At 41.1% G+C, this 16,431-nt stretch overlaps 1 protein-coding gene across 1 annotated transcript; it reads right to left on the reverse strand.

Moving 5' to 3' along the window:
* Window positions 1-8,101: 8,101 nt before the first annotated feature.
* On the reverse strand, window positions 8,102-15,940 carry uri1 (URI1 prefoldin like chaperone). The gene is given in 12 exon segments (XM_018664351.2): window positions 8,102-8,860; window positions 9,183-9,423; window positions 9,518-9,669; window positions 9,780-10,017; window positions 10,110-10,305; window positions 10,454-10,517; window positions 10,609-10,700; window positions 12,076-12,211; window positions 12,494-12,572; window positions 14,371-14,405; window positions 15,544-15,582; window positions 15,584-15,940. Coding segments are annotated over 12 exon segments (1,494 nt in total). The 5' UTR covers window positions 15,617-15,940; the 3' UTR covers window positions 8,102-8,671.
* Window positions 15,941-16,431: the final 491 nt, after the last annotated feature.

Below are 16,431 nucleotides of genomic sequence, written 5' to 3' on the forward strand. Positions count from 1 at the left end.
AATGGCGCTTCTTCAGTCCGCGACATACTGACATGTTTTGCTTTCTCGAGAAGTACAACTTCCTCCGGCGCAAGGAGAGCGTGGGGTTGCCAATGCAAAGTCTCATAGTGGTATCAGTTAAAGAGACAAGATCATTGTGTTTTTACATCGCGTTTGTGTATCACGATACTAAATATTTGCTAAACTGCAAAGAGATGGCAAAGATGGGGGGGGGACTGGATGTGTCTACTTTCAGTTGCTAAGGCACTTGGAGGCACTAAGACAAAAGTCATTAAACGAGTCATCACAAAATCACAGCAGGAGTCTGGTAATGCCACTTACAGTATCTCATTAAGCTATGGCATCTACAGGAAAAAACTGACAAACAAAGAGCATAATCCAAGGCACATTAACTGGGCTGATAATTCAATGAACTCTCATTTGGCAGCCATCTTGCCCTTGTGATGGTCTTTTTTCAGCCGCAGCAGCAGCAGAGCACAGGCCCCTCATGAAGTTCCTCTCTCTCTCAGCCCTCTCCCTCTCTCGCTCTCTCATACACACACGTATATTCCTCCTCTCAATCTCTCTCTCTCTCTCCTTCTCTCTCTCCTCCGCACTCACTAAAACAACAAAACATCCACCATTAGACAACGGGGTACCAGCGTAATTAGAAAATGACTTCCTTTGCAATCCTAGCTAAGTAGTTTACACACTGTAATTACAGGGACAAAATCATCTTTTCATCATTTCACTGATTGAGCTCATCAACCCAGTGGGATCCCAGGACTGTGCTCAGGCAACATCTGGGCTAAGAGAATTAGCCCTTAGTTTAGCAGGCCTTACACAGTGGCAAGCAACACCGCATGAACGCCGGACATGGCCGTGGCACACATCTCTAATTGAGGCTGTTTTTTTCATATTCCGTGTCAGATTGGGTGTTAGATCACAGGCGTTATCAAACGGCCATTGTTCAGCAGAGCGTTCAGAGTTTCCTTATTTTGATACAATGGGAGACAGTTCAGGAGGAGAGGAGGGCAAGGTCACTGCACAGTAACTACATCTATTTCCCACACTTCCAAAAATGCCATATCAAACTTTTACTCCCCCTCAGCGCGCTCCTGTACTTGTGAATTGAAGCATTGAAGATTGACCTTGGTGCACAACAACATGGCTTTTCATGGGGCGCTCTGTTTACTCTAATTCTCTGCGCGCCCTCCGCCTTGACTTTCTAACAAACACATGTGGTCCTGGAGTTGAAGGTGAAGTGCTTTCGTTCGTCTCTGTCCTGTGGAAGGGCTCTGCCTCTGTGTGTTGGCAACAGAGGCAAGTGTTTAATGTGGCAGCTGTTAGCCTCGTGGATTTTCACTAATCACTCTCTCCTGATTACTCTGATGAGTGTATGATGCTCTTAAATAATCAACCCGCAATGAAAAAAAAAAAGAAAAATAATTATCATCATCTCCCTAAGTAGTGCAGCTGCACCCGCCTGCAATAATTACAACTAGAACAGGGCGCCTTCTCTCGTCACTTACAACCACTTATTATTAGAGATAACGCTAATTGGTGCAGTGGTGGGCGACAATTCTTCATGGGGTTCATCATAAAAAGCCAAACCTTGAAAGTTATGGCACATTAGAGGTCTTAAAGCCAAGGTACGGTATTAAACATCACATGCTGAGACACGCCGATAATCTGAGCCAGGAGAGTAGTAGATGTCCTATCAGTAGCCCCATGGTTGCCTCGCTGCCTTGCCCTCACTCCACCCTTCCCCCACTCCTGGTATCAGCCTGGCAGACACAATTAACATTTTCATAAAAACAATTCCCTGCCTCCAATAGTCCAATGTAATTTGTTTTCCATCTCTGTTCATTAATCATTGTTTAAATCGGTGAGCCATCCCCTCCACTCTGCCATCTGCACTCAGCTGTGTTACAGATATGACACCTTCCCCCTTAATGGGAGCTGACAGCCAAGAGAGGAGGCCTGTGGAAAATAGCTTCCTGCATGTGCACTTCCACCTCACATACTGCCAGCAGGTGAGAGAGGGGTATTTAATGGGTTCTGATTAATCTCAAAGGCAAACAACATTAAACTACAATATTATACAGCATGCAAAACACCACAATATATGCACATAAAACACATCTGTATAGAAAGAGTGCAAAGCCGCAGTGGCTGGAATAACTAGACCAAAACTCATGCAGACATGCTCTATAAGAATGGTGATGCATTCCACATTTTGTCGAAGTTGCCGACTGTTTTTTTTTTTTTTCTCCTCTAGTTAAATTAGTGCAGTGTTCCTACAATATGCTATTGTTTTCCTGGAATTGGGAGCAAGGTTATTAATTATTCACTGTTGTGTTCTCATATGAGGGGGCTATGCTTTTCACTGTATTGCCTCATAGCTCAAATACTTAGGGCCATGGTACTCGGGCAAATTTCATGAGGCAACATCACAGAGATATTATTATCACAAGGCAGACACTTAGGAGATTAAAAGTTTCCTGAAGAGTTTGAATGATTGGAAAGGTTCAGATTTTCCTCTGATAAGATTTCAAAACTCCAGGATTTCTGCGGTCCGCACGGGGGAGAGACAAATCAAATAACTTTTGTCTTGCCTTTTTTTTTTTTTACTTTCAAGTGATTTTAAGCCTAAGTCTAAATAGCTTAGGCATTTTTGGGGGGAAGAAAATCCTTCTCAATGTGGTGGTAAGAGGGTGCCAAAAAGTTCATCTGGCCTGTTGATTTCAGCATGGATTACAGATATTCAAATCACGTGCCTCGTGTTCAAACAAGTGCTTCTATCAGGGGAGAAAGTTGCCAAGCAGAGCTTTGTCATGTAAGCTGTGTGAATTTACTGCAGCATAATGAGAAAGCGGCTGTGGCGCTACATTTAATACAGTTTCATCCACTCACCCTCCCTCTCTCTAATTTCCTCTCAATTATGATGATGATCATTTCAAACACCCCTCCAGTCTCCATACAGACTGGATTTTTATATTTAAAAAAAGAAAAGAAAAAAAAAGATGGTGTCACCTGATCATATGCAGGCCCAATTTTTCTATCAGGAACTGTGTCAGAGCGTTACACATGGTCCCAGTTACAAAACGCTTCAGACAAAAACACCCCAACTCTTTTCTTTTTGGGGGGGGGTTGCATGTTTCTAACAAGGGTGGCAGCAGCAGTAGTAAATGATGTGTATATTCAAAGCTGAATATTTCATGTTGATTGATCGTACTGACTGCCACCCACCTGCTCCTCCTCCTGTCCCACCGGAGCTGGCATGAGGAGAATTCAGTAATTGAGAAGAGCAGAGCATGGTCTCTCTTTGCTCACATATGACAGATGGGGCATCATCGCTTCAAAGGAGAGCATTTGGAAACAGGAGGAAGAGGAGGGGGCACAGGGTGAGGGGTGGCTTTGAAAGTAGCTGTGCCACTCTGTACAGGTGACAGTTAAGAAGAAGAAAGGTTACAATATCTTAAGCATGGCCTCTCAGGAACTGTTTTAAAGCAGAAAAAGGCGCAACTTTAAAAAACAACAACATGTGCATAGTGTGATAAGGCCTAATTTAAAGCTACTCAGTGATTCCAATTAACATCAGGCAAACTGTACATTGAAATGTATGGACACTACTGCACTGGTGTCATGTGCAGTCTGTGAGTATGTGGTATTTTATATGTTTAAATTATGAAACTTATGGTTCCAAATTGTGATAAAACATCAAAATGAAATTTAAAAAAACAATTATGGACTAATATGATATCATATAATGGAAGGTCGTTATGAAAACATTATGGAACATGTTCATGGTCTACTGTTCCCACAGCATATGTACATATAAACACGCAGGAAACACACTTGCTGTTCTCTAGATTCTTCAGAAAGACTCTCGCCTGTTCTCTTACAGTAACGTATCGCAATGAATTCCTCTGTCACCTTTTAATCCTCACCATTACTTACTTTTCCACCAAAAAATAAAATAAAAGCCAACAGTGGTAGGTCTGGGGAAACGCACGTCTATCAAAATCCGACTCGTCACAAACTTAAACTCACGCACTTCCCACAGATAACTTGGGTAAATCTTCATGAAAAAAAAGGTGAGCGGTGATTTTTTTTTTTCTTTCTTTCTTTCTCTTACCTGGACGATTCGAGGAGACGCGGCGGAGGACACGAGGTGACAGCTGGAGTTCAGTGGAGAGTGATGTTGAACTGGATGACTGACTGCTGACTGACGGACCGTTCGCTTCACACGCTTTATCATAAAAAACGCCCAGTAGCACACACACACAGTCGGACCCAGATTTTTTCCTCCCTCCCTCGTTTGAACTCCCGTTTCCTCTCACAAAAAAAACAAAAAGAAATCACCTTTCAACCAGACGAAGGCGGCAGTGCGCTTTGCTCTGTAGTATTTCCAGTTGAAGAAAGAGGTAATGAAATCTTATAAAAAATTACTCGGGATACTTCGACATGTCCCGAAGCCGTATGTCTCCCTCATCTGGCCGCTGGTGTGTAAGTGTAACAGACTGGCACCGTGCGTAAAATGTGCACCGGCGTCTCCAGGACGCAGACATCATCAATCCCTCCTCTGAGATGCACGCATATGAAAGTATTATGTGGTATTATGCGTGTCAGATTTGTTAAGGGGATTACCTGCAAGAGTAGTACTTTTATGTTCTTTGAAAACTTCTGTGGAAGCATGATGGATTCTGTGGATCTTTAAACTTGCTCTTTATATAGACATTAAATGATACTGATTTCTACCGAGGCTGATCCTGTATGCTGTGTTTACCTGTATGTATTGTAGCAGCTGCTTTATGGACCCAAACTGTCTGTTGGCATATAAGGGGGATAAAGGATGACTTATACCTCAATGATTCAGCATTTTAGTTGGTAAATGGCTCTATTAAGGAAACTTAATTGGATGCTTGTAACATCTATCACACTTCTACCATCCATCTGACCTTCACTGGAGATTATCCTGCAAGAAAGTCAGGAAGAGCCACCTTATTTTGAATAGGTGATTGCATTCCAAGCAGATTTGACTCAGAGAAATTCCTACACTTAATCACAAGTCAGTGCTAAAGCAAAAACCAAGATGAAAGACACAGATACAGCAACAGGTCCTTGACATTGGTGTTGTGTGTGCTGCACTTAACAGTTAAGGTTAGAGGGACATTTGCTCATTTTAAAGATTTATTTGGGGTTTTTCTTGTATTGGAGGTCAAATCATCTAAAGGCTGCAGAGTTTTTTAGCTGTCCACTTATTTTCAAAGGAGGTAATAAAACGATTGAAGCTGCAACTAATGTTTATTTCATCATTAATGAATCTGCCAACAGTTTTCTCAATTAAATGCTCTAAAAATATGGAAAGGCTTATATGAGGGTCCAAAATGATGTCTTCTTTCTTCTGACCAAAAGTCTAAAGTCCAAACATATTTAATTTGATATTATTTAAGTAATATTTAAGTAAAAGCAGCAAATCCTCACATTTGGGAAACTGGACCAGACAATACTGAATATTCCTACCTGAAAAATGACTTAAAATGATTTCTTGGTTGCTTTTCAAAATAGTATCATTTTCTGACAATTACATAGTTTCAGCTCTATTAATGATTATTTTGTATAAATGGTGTCCAAACATGTACAGTAGGTGAGTTTTTGGTTTTCTTTGAGGGATCCAAAAAAGTGTGATGATCAAAGTGTCATGAGGCTGCAGAGCTGTGACATCGCTGTGGATCATCTGAACACTTGTTTCTCCCCTGTGATTTCCACCTACAGTTTATTAGTGGGATACTGTGAGCGAGGAACTAAAACCTGTTCCTCTTATAGGCTGTGAGCGTACATGTTGTAGGTACAAGACATTTGGATCTTGAATACCATATGTTCAAATTGCAGCAAAGCAGATATACTGGCTGCTGTTGAACGCATTCGTCTGACATCAGGAGCTAAGTGTAACTCTTATTCTCCCCCTTTCGGGCCCGAGCACCTGTCTGGACAACAATACCTGCTTGAATCCTTCATCACGTAATTCTTAAAATCCCTCTTAATCCCTGACATGTAGATCTCGTGTGTGTTCCAGCCCATTACATAGTTTGTACGCTAGATTTCTTTGAAATGTAGTTCTGCTATGTTCCAGCATATACCTTTGCAGCTTAACCTACATAAGTCCATTGATCTGTGTCTCACCAACACAACGCTAGTATGTTAAGCATTGCCTAATCTGTCTCATGCTACCTGGATTTTCATATTGGAGAAATAATCCTGATGAAGGGGAGGGGAGGGGTGGGGGGTGGGGGGCAGAGTCACCTCAGGACCTGTTTAAAAGCTTCTTATCAGAAACCTGCACTCCCACCATTTAACTAAAAGACGAGTGATAGCCTTTCAACTCGCAAGCTACAGCTTTAATTAAAGCTACTTGTGGATGAGATGAAGTGCAGTGGTGTATATGACCCCCCCCCCCAAAAAAAAAAATAAAGTAAAATGCCCAAAACAATGCAGTTCAGTTCACATACACTATAAAACACTTTCCTCCACATCACATATTAATCTGGCCTGAAAGTGATTATTGCAAACAAGTCCAAACTTTCACAGGTGATACCACTTACATCAACTTTCAGGGAATTCGAAAAATCTTGGCTCTTTCTTAATAATGAATTACTGTTTTTACATCTGTTTAGATTTAGATACATTAGTCATAACAATCACGTCAGTATTGGTATTATGATCTGAAAGAAATAAACAAGATATAAACAATTTTTGGCAATCTGCCTGACAGATGCCAAAAGTACATCTACACAAGTACAATTTGACTTGGGCTTTGTTGGAGTATTTCCCTGACAAAAAGTGTTTCAGATGTCTATGAATTGTTCAATCAAAGAGACATTTCCCCCTTCTTAACTTCTCAGATGGTTTCACTGAACCATTCCAAGTCCAGAGAGGCAAGGACATCCTATACGTAACAGAGAAGCAAAGTCCAAAATGACGTCCATATGATTTAGAACTTTGTTTATTCTTCTCTGGTGCCCAATTAATCGTGTTACTAAACCACTAGATTTATTGACCTTTTGGAGGCTTAAGTTGGGAACCACTGGTCTAGAGTTCAACATTGTTGCGTTGGTGCATTTACAAAGAAAGTAAAGGATCTAAATACTTTTTTTCACCACTGCACCTCACACTTAGCACACAATATAAGAAACATTGAGAATCTGTGTATTCATTCAGAGGTATGTTAGGATATCCCAGTGTTTTCCTCTTTCCCACATATTTAATGCAGGAGGGATACCATGCTTTGCGGCAATTAGAGTAGCACTCCTCTCAGTAGGTGAAACATTGCCATGCCAGGATATCTTCATTATTATGTTTGTTTGCATACCAAGGGTGTTCCTGCACTGCCATCTAAAACCTTGAATGTTTAAGTGTTTCACTTCAACCACCGATGTTATGGCAGTGGTCTTGTATCATCCACATATACACTCACAGAGCAGTTCAGCAGTTGTGTATTTTATGTGCCGTAGTGGGGATTTATCTCACGCACACTCTTGACTGCAGCCAAGAATTACAAACTGTAATCTGCAAACCAGACTCTCTTCTGGTCTTCAGCGGTTCAATTTTGTTTTTGGACCCGGGCTAAACTTGATTTGTTGTCAGAGCGGTTGGCTTGGAAAATTCTTTCTCTTCCATTAAGGCTTGTCGTTTGACTGTACTTTTTACTAACTGGAGTAGGCACTCTGCGTTTGGTTGGCTTTACAACTTTGATGAAATGTTATTGCTCCCTTAGAAGGTTTGGTTGCAATTTGGGTTGGTGCTTTACTTAGCTCTTCAAATTTTAATGCGCAACAGGAAATTCACTAGGAGTAACAATAATTCATAAAAAAGACCATATTAGCTCAGTCAGTGTCTGGTAATAGCTGTTTAAAGACCAAAACAATTTACACTTGTTATCAGGAGCAGAAATGTGTTACTATTACACATTATTACTATGCAGTGTAGCAAATATTTGAGAAAACCTTTCCAAACTGTTTCTGATTAAGATAGAAAATAAAGAGCCATCAGCAGAATACTGTCTGCTGAACATCATGAAATACAAATCCATCCGGAACAAAAGGAGACGAAACAAGACTTCTAGCCAAAATCGTTTATTTTGCTTTTAGTTTCCATCAATATTCTTTTTTTGTCTTTACATAAAGCTTGTCACAAAGGAATACATACATTCATTAGGCAGATCAAAGAGAAGGTAAAATGAGAGCTACAACTGTTTAATGATCAATACTTTAGAAAGAAACAAAACAAGGCAGCTCATCCTACGGCAGCCTAGATTCATACCTAAGCTGGCAACAGCACAGACCAACAGAAGAGCGGTAAACAGGTAAATGTGTGACAGACAGCAACTGGTTTAAACAAGCCCAACAGAAACATGGACAATTGTTATACTGTAGTAGCAGATAAGTAAAGGAGACTGCATTTCCTAGTGTTTGGAGCTTGCTGAAAAGCAGCTGTTACACACGAGGCTGATTTGCTAACTGTCATATTTAGAGACAGAAACCCTGCATGGTTAGAAGTGAAGCTAGATTAAAGACGAGTGAAACAAAGGAGAGGAGAGGATGGTGTGTGTGTCTAGTTGATCAGCTGTAGAAAAGAAACATAAAAGTTATTGTGAAATGTGGATATTTGCTCATCAATCAAAAGGCAGTCACTTCTGCTGCAACCTGGCAGCTTTAAACTTCGACACCCTTTTCGGGGCCTGCTGTGGTGGGGCGACGTCGGGCGCCACCTCCTCCTGCTTCCTCTCCAGTATAGTTGGCAGAGCAGGCGGAGCGATGGTCAGGTGAGGAATGGCTGAAGGCATCGGGTCCTTTTCTACCACTGTACCTGAAAAGGCCTGGAGGAAAGAGGGGAGATGTTTTCATGCTGTGTTTTGCTTGTTCACGCTGCCCACTGTGACTGATATTTAATGAGTGTTTGACCACAGGCAGCTCCCACTTTAACTTAAAGAGGCTTCTGTGGGAGTTTCGTTATGTTCTCATTAAGGGACGTGAGGCTCAGAGGTGTCATATTCATAAACTGTTTCATAATATACGTACACTGCTGAGTCCTTCACACTGTAACTGAGATTGAAGACTACACAAAGAAACTTGGCTGTTTAGCCAAAAGGTAAGTAAGAAGTAAAATGAAAATCAAAAACACAACCATGTGTCTGTTACCTCAAACCTGCTGGCGGGGTGCAGTGGCACCGCCGTGGGACTGTCTTCCTCTGTGATGCCGTCACTGGTGTCGCTGTGCGTCGCCTCGTCGTGGCTGAAGCTGCGTCCGATCATCCGGCGCTCCTCAAAGTCGGCTGCACTGCTCTCGCTCGTGTCGCTGCACACGCTGTTCTCTCGGCTCCGCGACTTCAGGATGGACTTTCTGGGGATGGGTTCCCCGTTCTTCACGTCCACAAACAGCCTGCGAGAAACAACGATCGACCAGCGTCGCTAAGTAATTCAACGATAACTCATTATGTCTGATTCACTGGCTGGTCCTGTTGTGTTGTTTTCACCTGTAAATGTCTGCTGGTGTTGTGATTTTATGAAGTTCGTGGTGGGAGTGTCCGTTACTGTGCCCATTTTTCTTTTTCCTCTTTGAATGTTCCTTCTGCTCTTTCCTTTCACTGAACTTGAGCGTGGTGTTTTTTCCTGTGTTTATCCTCACCTGCAGCAAAAGAAAGAGATAAAGCAAGATAAAAACAAAGTCACTAAAATAGGATTAAATGGCAGAATAACAAGAAAAGAACAAAAGACAGAGTATCTCATCGCTCTGACCTTCTTGGGTTCAACTGTGTGAGAGAAAAAGATGGTAGGTAAACAGTTGCTCTCCTCTTCCTCGTCGTATTCCTCCTCTTTCCGGTCTATGTTTTGTGGGGCATTACTGTGAGGCATGGAGGTCCAGCTCGGTTTCAGGCTCAGTCCATTTACAGGAGGGGCAGTATCTCCCTCCTTCTCCTCCTCTGAGGAAGAGGACGATGTGTCCTCACCATTCATGTCTGCGTTATCAGATAATCTGATGAAAAAAACACATGAAACATTTCAGCTTTTCACCAGACTAAAGTTACTTACTGAGGAAAAAAAAAAACACCGTTTGTGTTCATGTACCTGTCCTGCTCATCTTGTAGCTCCTCCAGTTTTTCAAGTTCGTCCAATCTAGCCCACAGCTCCTCCTCAGTCATGATGCCTTTTCTGCTCCCTCCATCTCCACCCTCTCCGCCATTCTCCTCATCCTCCTCTTTTAGATCCAATATGGCATCCAGTTTGGGCTTAGAATTTGGTTTGTGAGCTATTCTTTGCCTTCCTGATAAAGCAGACGAAATGGAAGCCTAAATGTCAATCTGAGTTTGGTGCAGAGTTCAACAATGGATTTAAAGCTTTCTTTGCCTTCTCATAATACTTGCAAGATGTGCAAGTAAAATGAGGGCAGAGGAAAAGACTAACCAAGATACCTTTTGTGACAGCAGCGTCATTGTTTCCGACCTCTTCTTTGATGTCAACATAGTCTCCTTTACTCTGAAGAACAAGCAGAGTCAATAAATTTGTCCTCATTTATGCTTTATGCAGTAGATATATCTGTGAGATGATGTGTTGTAATGCAACATACGGCTGAGATGGTTTCCAAATCCTTTGCAAACCCAACTCTGGCTTCAAAGTTTTTCATTGTCTTGGATAGATCGTCAAGTTCGCACTTTACATCTGTAAGAAAGAAAAAAAAAGGTGAATTATCATGATTATCAGAGAGTTGGGGCAGACTGTCAAAAACCCACTGTGCTGGGGGCGCCCTCATAGCCGAATGGTTAAGGCGCGTGTGGGCCCTAGTAGTCTAAGCAGGCAGACACCGGTTTGACTCCCGATCCGGCCGGACCTTTACTGCACGTCATTCCCCCACTCTCTCCCTGTTTCCTGTCTCTCTCTCACTGTACTATGAAGAAAGGCAAAAAGCCCCCGGCTGCAGGCTAAAAGAGATTTCAATAAAACATTTGTCATAACAATGACAACCGGCCGCAAAAGAGTTAAAATCCAAAACAAGTTGGGGGGAAAAAAATTGAAAAATGATGACACAAACAGTTCATAATATCTTCTGCCCTGAATACTACTCCGGATCATTAAATCTTCACAACAATTAAGCCCTTTTACTAATAGCAGCAGAGGGCCCTTGTTTCCATGGCGATCGGGAGCCCCTCCAGTCAGTGCATCAACTGGAAGTGAGGAAAGGTCAAACACAGAAGGCCTGACAACTCAGCCGCTGTCTGACACATTTCAGCTAGCTATGTTTGTATTACAGCACTTAGCTCTGTAATAGCGGGGTGGGCAGGGTCAGGAGATAGGAGATGGAGGGAGGGGATGGGAAGGGGGGACAGACGGCTGCGGATGGGCTGTGGCAGCACATTTCTGCTTCACTAAACACCCTAATAATGTTCACATCAGAGATCGTTACTTGGGCCCATTTGACTTGATATGAGATTTTCAGACCGAGAATGAACAGCAGGGAAAACACAGAAAAAAACATCTACACACAGCCCGTGTTAGAATTTATTTATTCTTCAAAGACTCCTTCCAGTAATAAATGTTGCACTGACGGGACATGATTTGACCACATGAGAGACGAAAAGGTGTGAATTGCTGTCGTAAGATTTACAACAAAGGCAGACAGTGGTGACAGCGGTGACGACGGTGGCGGCGGTGAACGTATGGATGCAGAAGTGACGCAGCGGAAAAGTGCTGCAGACATGCCTTGCAGACTTGCAGCTTGCAACCCTGTGAAATAAAGTGTCCTACAGGTGTCAAAAATCATGCAACACTTCAGTACGGTAATGACAAACAGTGTTAGTATCTGTGCATGGAATGGAAATAAACAAAAGTTTCTCCCATAGTTATGCAGTGAATCATGGCATAGATAAGAGTGTGTCACTTCATTGCTCAGCCATCTAGACTTGATGCAGCTACACCCTCTGGTGGATGAAGACCAGCAGTGCTGAGTGATTACATTGAAAATAAACAAAACCATGTGTTTAAAAGAGAGGATAGGAAACTAGATCTTTTTTAAAAAAAAAAAAAAACCAAGACTCACACTTCATCCTGTGATCAACAATTTTCTGAGCCTGCTTGGTAGAGCACTTGGCGAACCAGTTGTCACCGAGCAACACTGTGATCTCGTTGGTGTGCACCAGTCTCCCAGGCATGAAGGCCAGAGGGCCAAATGGCACCTGTTTATAAGAGAAATGATTGAAACAAAGCAGGTGACAGAAAGTGGACATGAAAGTGGGAGAAAAGAAGAAATAAAACTTTCAATGTCACTATACTACTATATACTACTATATATATATATGTATATAAATAATTTTTATCGGTCAGCTTCTGCAAAGCTCGTGATGAAAGTGTAAGTGTAAACTTGCCATTTTCAACAGGAAACCCACAATGCACAAGTTGTGTAAATGAATCTGTGTATGTGTTCTTTCCTGGGCTTTTTAAACAAGGCTAGCACTCACCATGATGTCATAAGACAGTTGATCTGGAAGAGTTTTAAGACGGTCAGTCAGGGCCTCATAATCACCTGACACCTTCATCCTGTAAAATCATGGATTTACAAAGACAGCTATTTAAATAAACATCTTCTTCAGCTGGAGTCCCATCTTTATTATGAAGTCATTGTTGTCCAATCTGGATTTGTTTGACTTATTTTGAGAAGTTAAACAGAACAATGGGGAGCAAACCAAAGCTATGAGGTAATGGGGAAGTGCAGATTTCCCCTGCAGGGGGAGACCTGAATTAACCCAAATGGCCTCAAGATGTCACTATTAGCCATTTGTGTGTATTTGTAGCTGAACAATGAAAAACTAAAATGCAAAAGTCATGTCAAAATAGTAACTGATAAAAAGCAGCTAAAACTCCATGAGTCATTACTTCTAATATTTCAAGTAATGACTTATGGAACCTTTGCAGTTTTTTGCAACACTCAGCCCTTTTTTTAAAGTCTCCATATGTCAGAAAGTAAAGAAAATATGACCAGAAAAGTTTGCACACTAATTGCTAGGTACAATGACATTATTTACAAGAAGTATCCATAATGGTCAGTTGTTAATTTGACATGGAATTAAAGGTCTGTTTTATTGCTCTCCTTCATTTCTACATAACACTTAGTAAATCTATTATTTTCTTCACATTTACAAACCTTATATCCCTTTAAATGAAATCAGAGCAAATTTTAGACCAAACTACCTGTATTTATAATTGACCGTTGAAATAAAAGGAAATGTATTACCTACAGTAGAGTTACACTAGAGTAAAACCCCTACACAGTAATACTCAGGGCAGTCAGGGAGAAAAGAACAGGTGTAAATAATGAAGACATAATGATGGCTCAATTCCATTTACTGCTTCACTGTCACTGTCACACTGTCATGACTTACTGGGACATTCGAATACAACAGAGTCATTGTTAATGTTATTACTAACACCTGTGCTTTTCCTACTGTGACAAGTCAAAATATCTGCCTCCATAGCTCTGCCCCTACGTGAATCAGAGGAGAGGTCTAAAGGAGCACCACAGAATGGAATAAAACTTTATTGTTCACAAAGATGGATAATCATCTTTGGTCCATCCAGCAGTTAACTAGTTAAAAAACCCACTGTGTTGGTGTGAAGGGCCTTTAAAGTTGCTGCTGTACTGCAAGTGCTTCTTCTTGCTACAACACAACTGTGTTTGGGAAGCAGGAATAAACGGCCTAATCACGGCATACTTGAAACAAATGCCTCTGATTGGTCAGGGAGTGTCTAATTTAGTTGATTTTGACCAGAGCCAGCACTCAGAGCATCAATATTACACAGAATCATGCTTGATTAATTGGAACTTGTGGTTATTATTATAAAATGAATGAACACACAGGCTTCAATGACAGAAAGAAGAGTAGATGATGACAGAAGCTTCATTTCTGAGTGAAATTTTCATTTAATTTCCTTTTCAAATTAGCTGTATTCATAGATAATGGATTACTCAGAGACGAGCAAGTGCAAGTGCAGAAGCCATTGCTGGTCCTATAAAAGCTTGGCTGTGACTTATATATTTATTATATGTCACGGGTTGTACAGAATAGGACTATAAAATTAGGCTGTCTTTTAAGTTCACCCAGTCAATCATTCTAAGAATTCTGAGCTAATGAATGATTTGTCTGTGCACAGATACACATATTTTCTATTTCTCCAAAGAAAAGGGAATCATATTGCAACCTGTATTGCTTTGTCTGGCATCAAAAATGTCATACCCTAGTGTACAGACGTTTGTAGTGTATGTAGTGAGGAAAGGTCTTGCCTTGACGCATCACTATGCAACTCCTGGAATAGTACATTGGATTTTCTTAATGCTTACCAGTGCTGAATCCGACTCTCACAGTCTTTCACCACCTGTTGTTAGGACAAATAATTTCAATATGAATAATAATCAAAACTTTGCAGTTTACACAGTCTTGTGTTGAAGATTTAATAACCTAAAGGAGTTGAGTGAGAGAATGGCAACTATGATTAGAACCCCTGTTCATAAACATTTTTAATTTGACTGATACTGCAAATACTACTATGCAAACACACAAACTGTAAATATTTAGTTTAAGTTACAGAATAATTTCACACAGCAAAACAGAGAAAATATCCAAATATCCAACTAAAGTCAGGGAAGCAGGAGAGGAAAATAAACACAGCTGTCAAAACTACATCCAACTGGTCAGGGCATCTGCACAAACACCCCTCAGCTCTGATATATGGTAGTAATGTACAGATAATGTAAACAAAAGCATTTTGAAGTTTGCTGCAGTCTGCCTGAAGCCCCACACATAAAATGAGAAATAAAAACCTGATTTCAGTTTCAAGCCATCTGATTATTAGTCAGTGAGAAGATGTAGTCTACCAAAGGTGATTTACAGTTTCAACTTTCTGAGTGTAAAACTTTACATAGGTTCGTAATCTGAACGTGCAATTGTTGTAAACTTGTATCTTCTGGGACTTCCGGGATGAATATTTATATGTAATTTTTTTGTTGGGGAGGGGAAAGTGGAGGGGGAAAGAAAGGGGAGGGGGTGTTGACATGGAAGACTTACTAGCTAACTCGCCCTTCGTTAGCTAACTGGTTGTCAATTCATAAAACGTTAAGTCAGTTTTCCAGAGTCTGGACGCCAATCAACATACCTACAAGTAGACCTAGCAGTAGAACTAGCAAGTAGGCGCAAAAAAGTGCAAAGAAACGAAACTAAACACACCTCTTCCCAGGCAACATTTAAACAAGAACTTGAACATGTGAGTGCATGCAAACGAGGAAGCTTCTCGAAAATGGGGCAGTCAAAACAACAAACTCAGAACTTACAAATGTGACAGATAATGCAATTAGTGCACAGACGTCTATATTAAATGTAGAAAGTGCTTCAGCAGACCAACTCGTGGTCCAAATAACCCTTGCTGGTCCACCGCGTGGCCAGCTGGCTGTGGTTCGGCTAATGTTAGACGTTAGACAGTAGCCAGCCAAATGCTTCGTGTCAACTAGAAACATTACCTTCTTGTGTTCCTCCAGGAGCCTGGCAACTCCGCCGTGGATGTTCTATATTTATTTTACCTTTTTCAGCCATTGTCAACACGGGTGCACAACGGTAATCTGTGTTTGGTGACCCCCAAACAAAGCTCAGGGGTTGTTGTGAGTCCTAAAGAAGTGTTTATGAATGCAGCAGCAGCTATTCCTGAGACCCGTTCTGCTCGTGTTCATCAATGGGGCAGTGATAGTTATCCACACGTTCGGAAGTGATATCATTTCACACTCTCATTTCAGGATTTCTGCATGATTTCCAAAAATATCCACGGTTTTAATATCCCAAGATTAGCAAATATTCCTCGTCACTCTCGCTGCGCCATGCACCTCTGTCCAACGTCAAGACACCCGGACTAACGGTAGAACTTCCGGTCATAATATTCAAAATAAAAGTCCTCTTTGGAACGTCCCCCTTTTTTTTAAATTAATAAAATACAAACAGAAGAAAACCCATTATAAGTAAAACTTGGATGGGTTAATAGGTTACTCGGCCTCTATTAACACCCTGATTCCTTCCACTATGGTGTTTTACAGTATTCCTATGCTGGAGATTACTACTTAGTTTGGTGTGTGATAAGTACCACCGCTATTAAATAAATGTTTCCATAGTAAAAACTGAGGTATTTCACTCTCAAATGAGTCGCAATGCTTAAATGACATTCTATCTATCTATCTATCTATCTATCTATCTAGCTAGCTAGCTAGCTAGCTAGCAGTTTCATATTTTTATTTTAAAAACAAAACATTGTATTTTCCGTTTTTCAACCATATGACGCGAGCTTGACGCAGCTGCTCCTCTGTCTCCCGGTGTACTCTGGGTAAATGTGGATGATAGCAGAAATGTAAACACTCGATATA

This window comes from Lates calcarifer, linkage group LG10 (assembly GCF_001640805.2).
Source record: "Lates calcarifer isolate ASB-BC8 linkage group LG10, TLL_Latcal_v3, whole genome shotgun sequence".
In the NCBI taxonomy this organism is placed as follows: domain Eukaryota; kingdom Metazoa; phylum Chordata; class Actinopteri; family Centropomidae; genus Lates; species Lates calcarifer.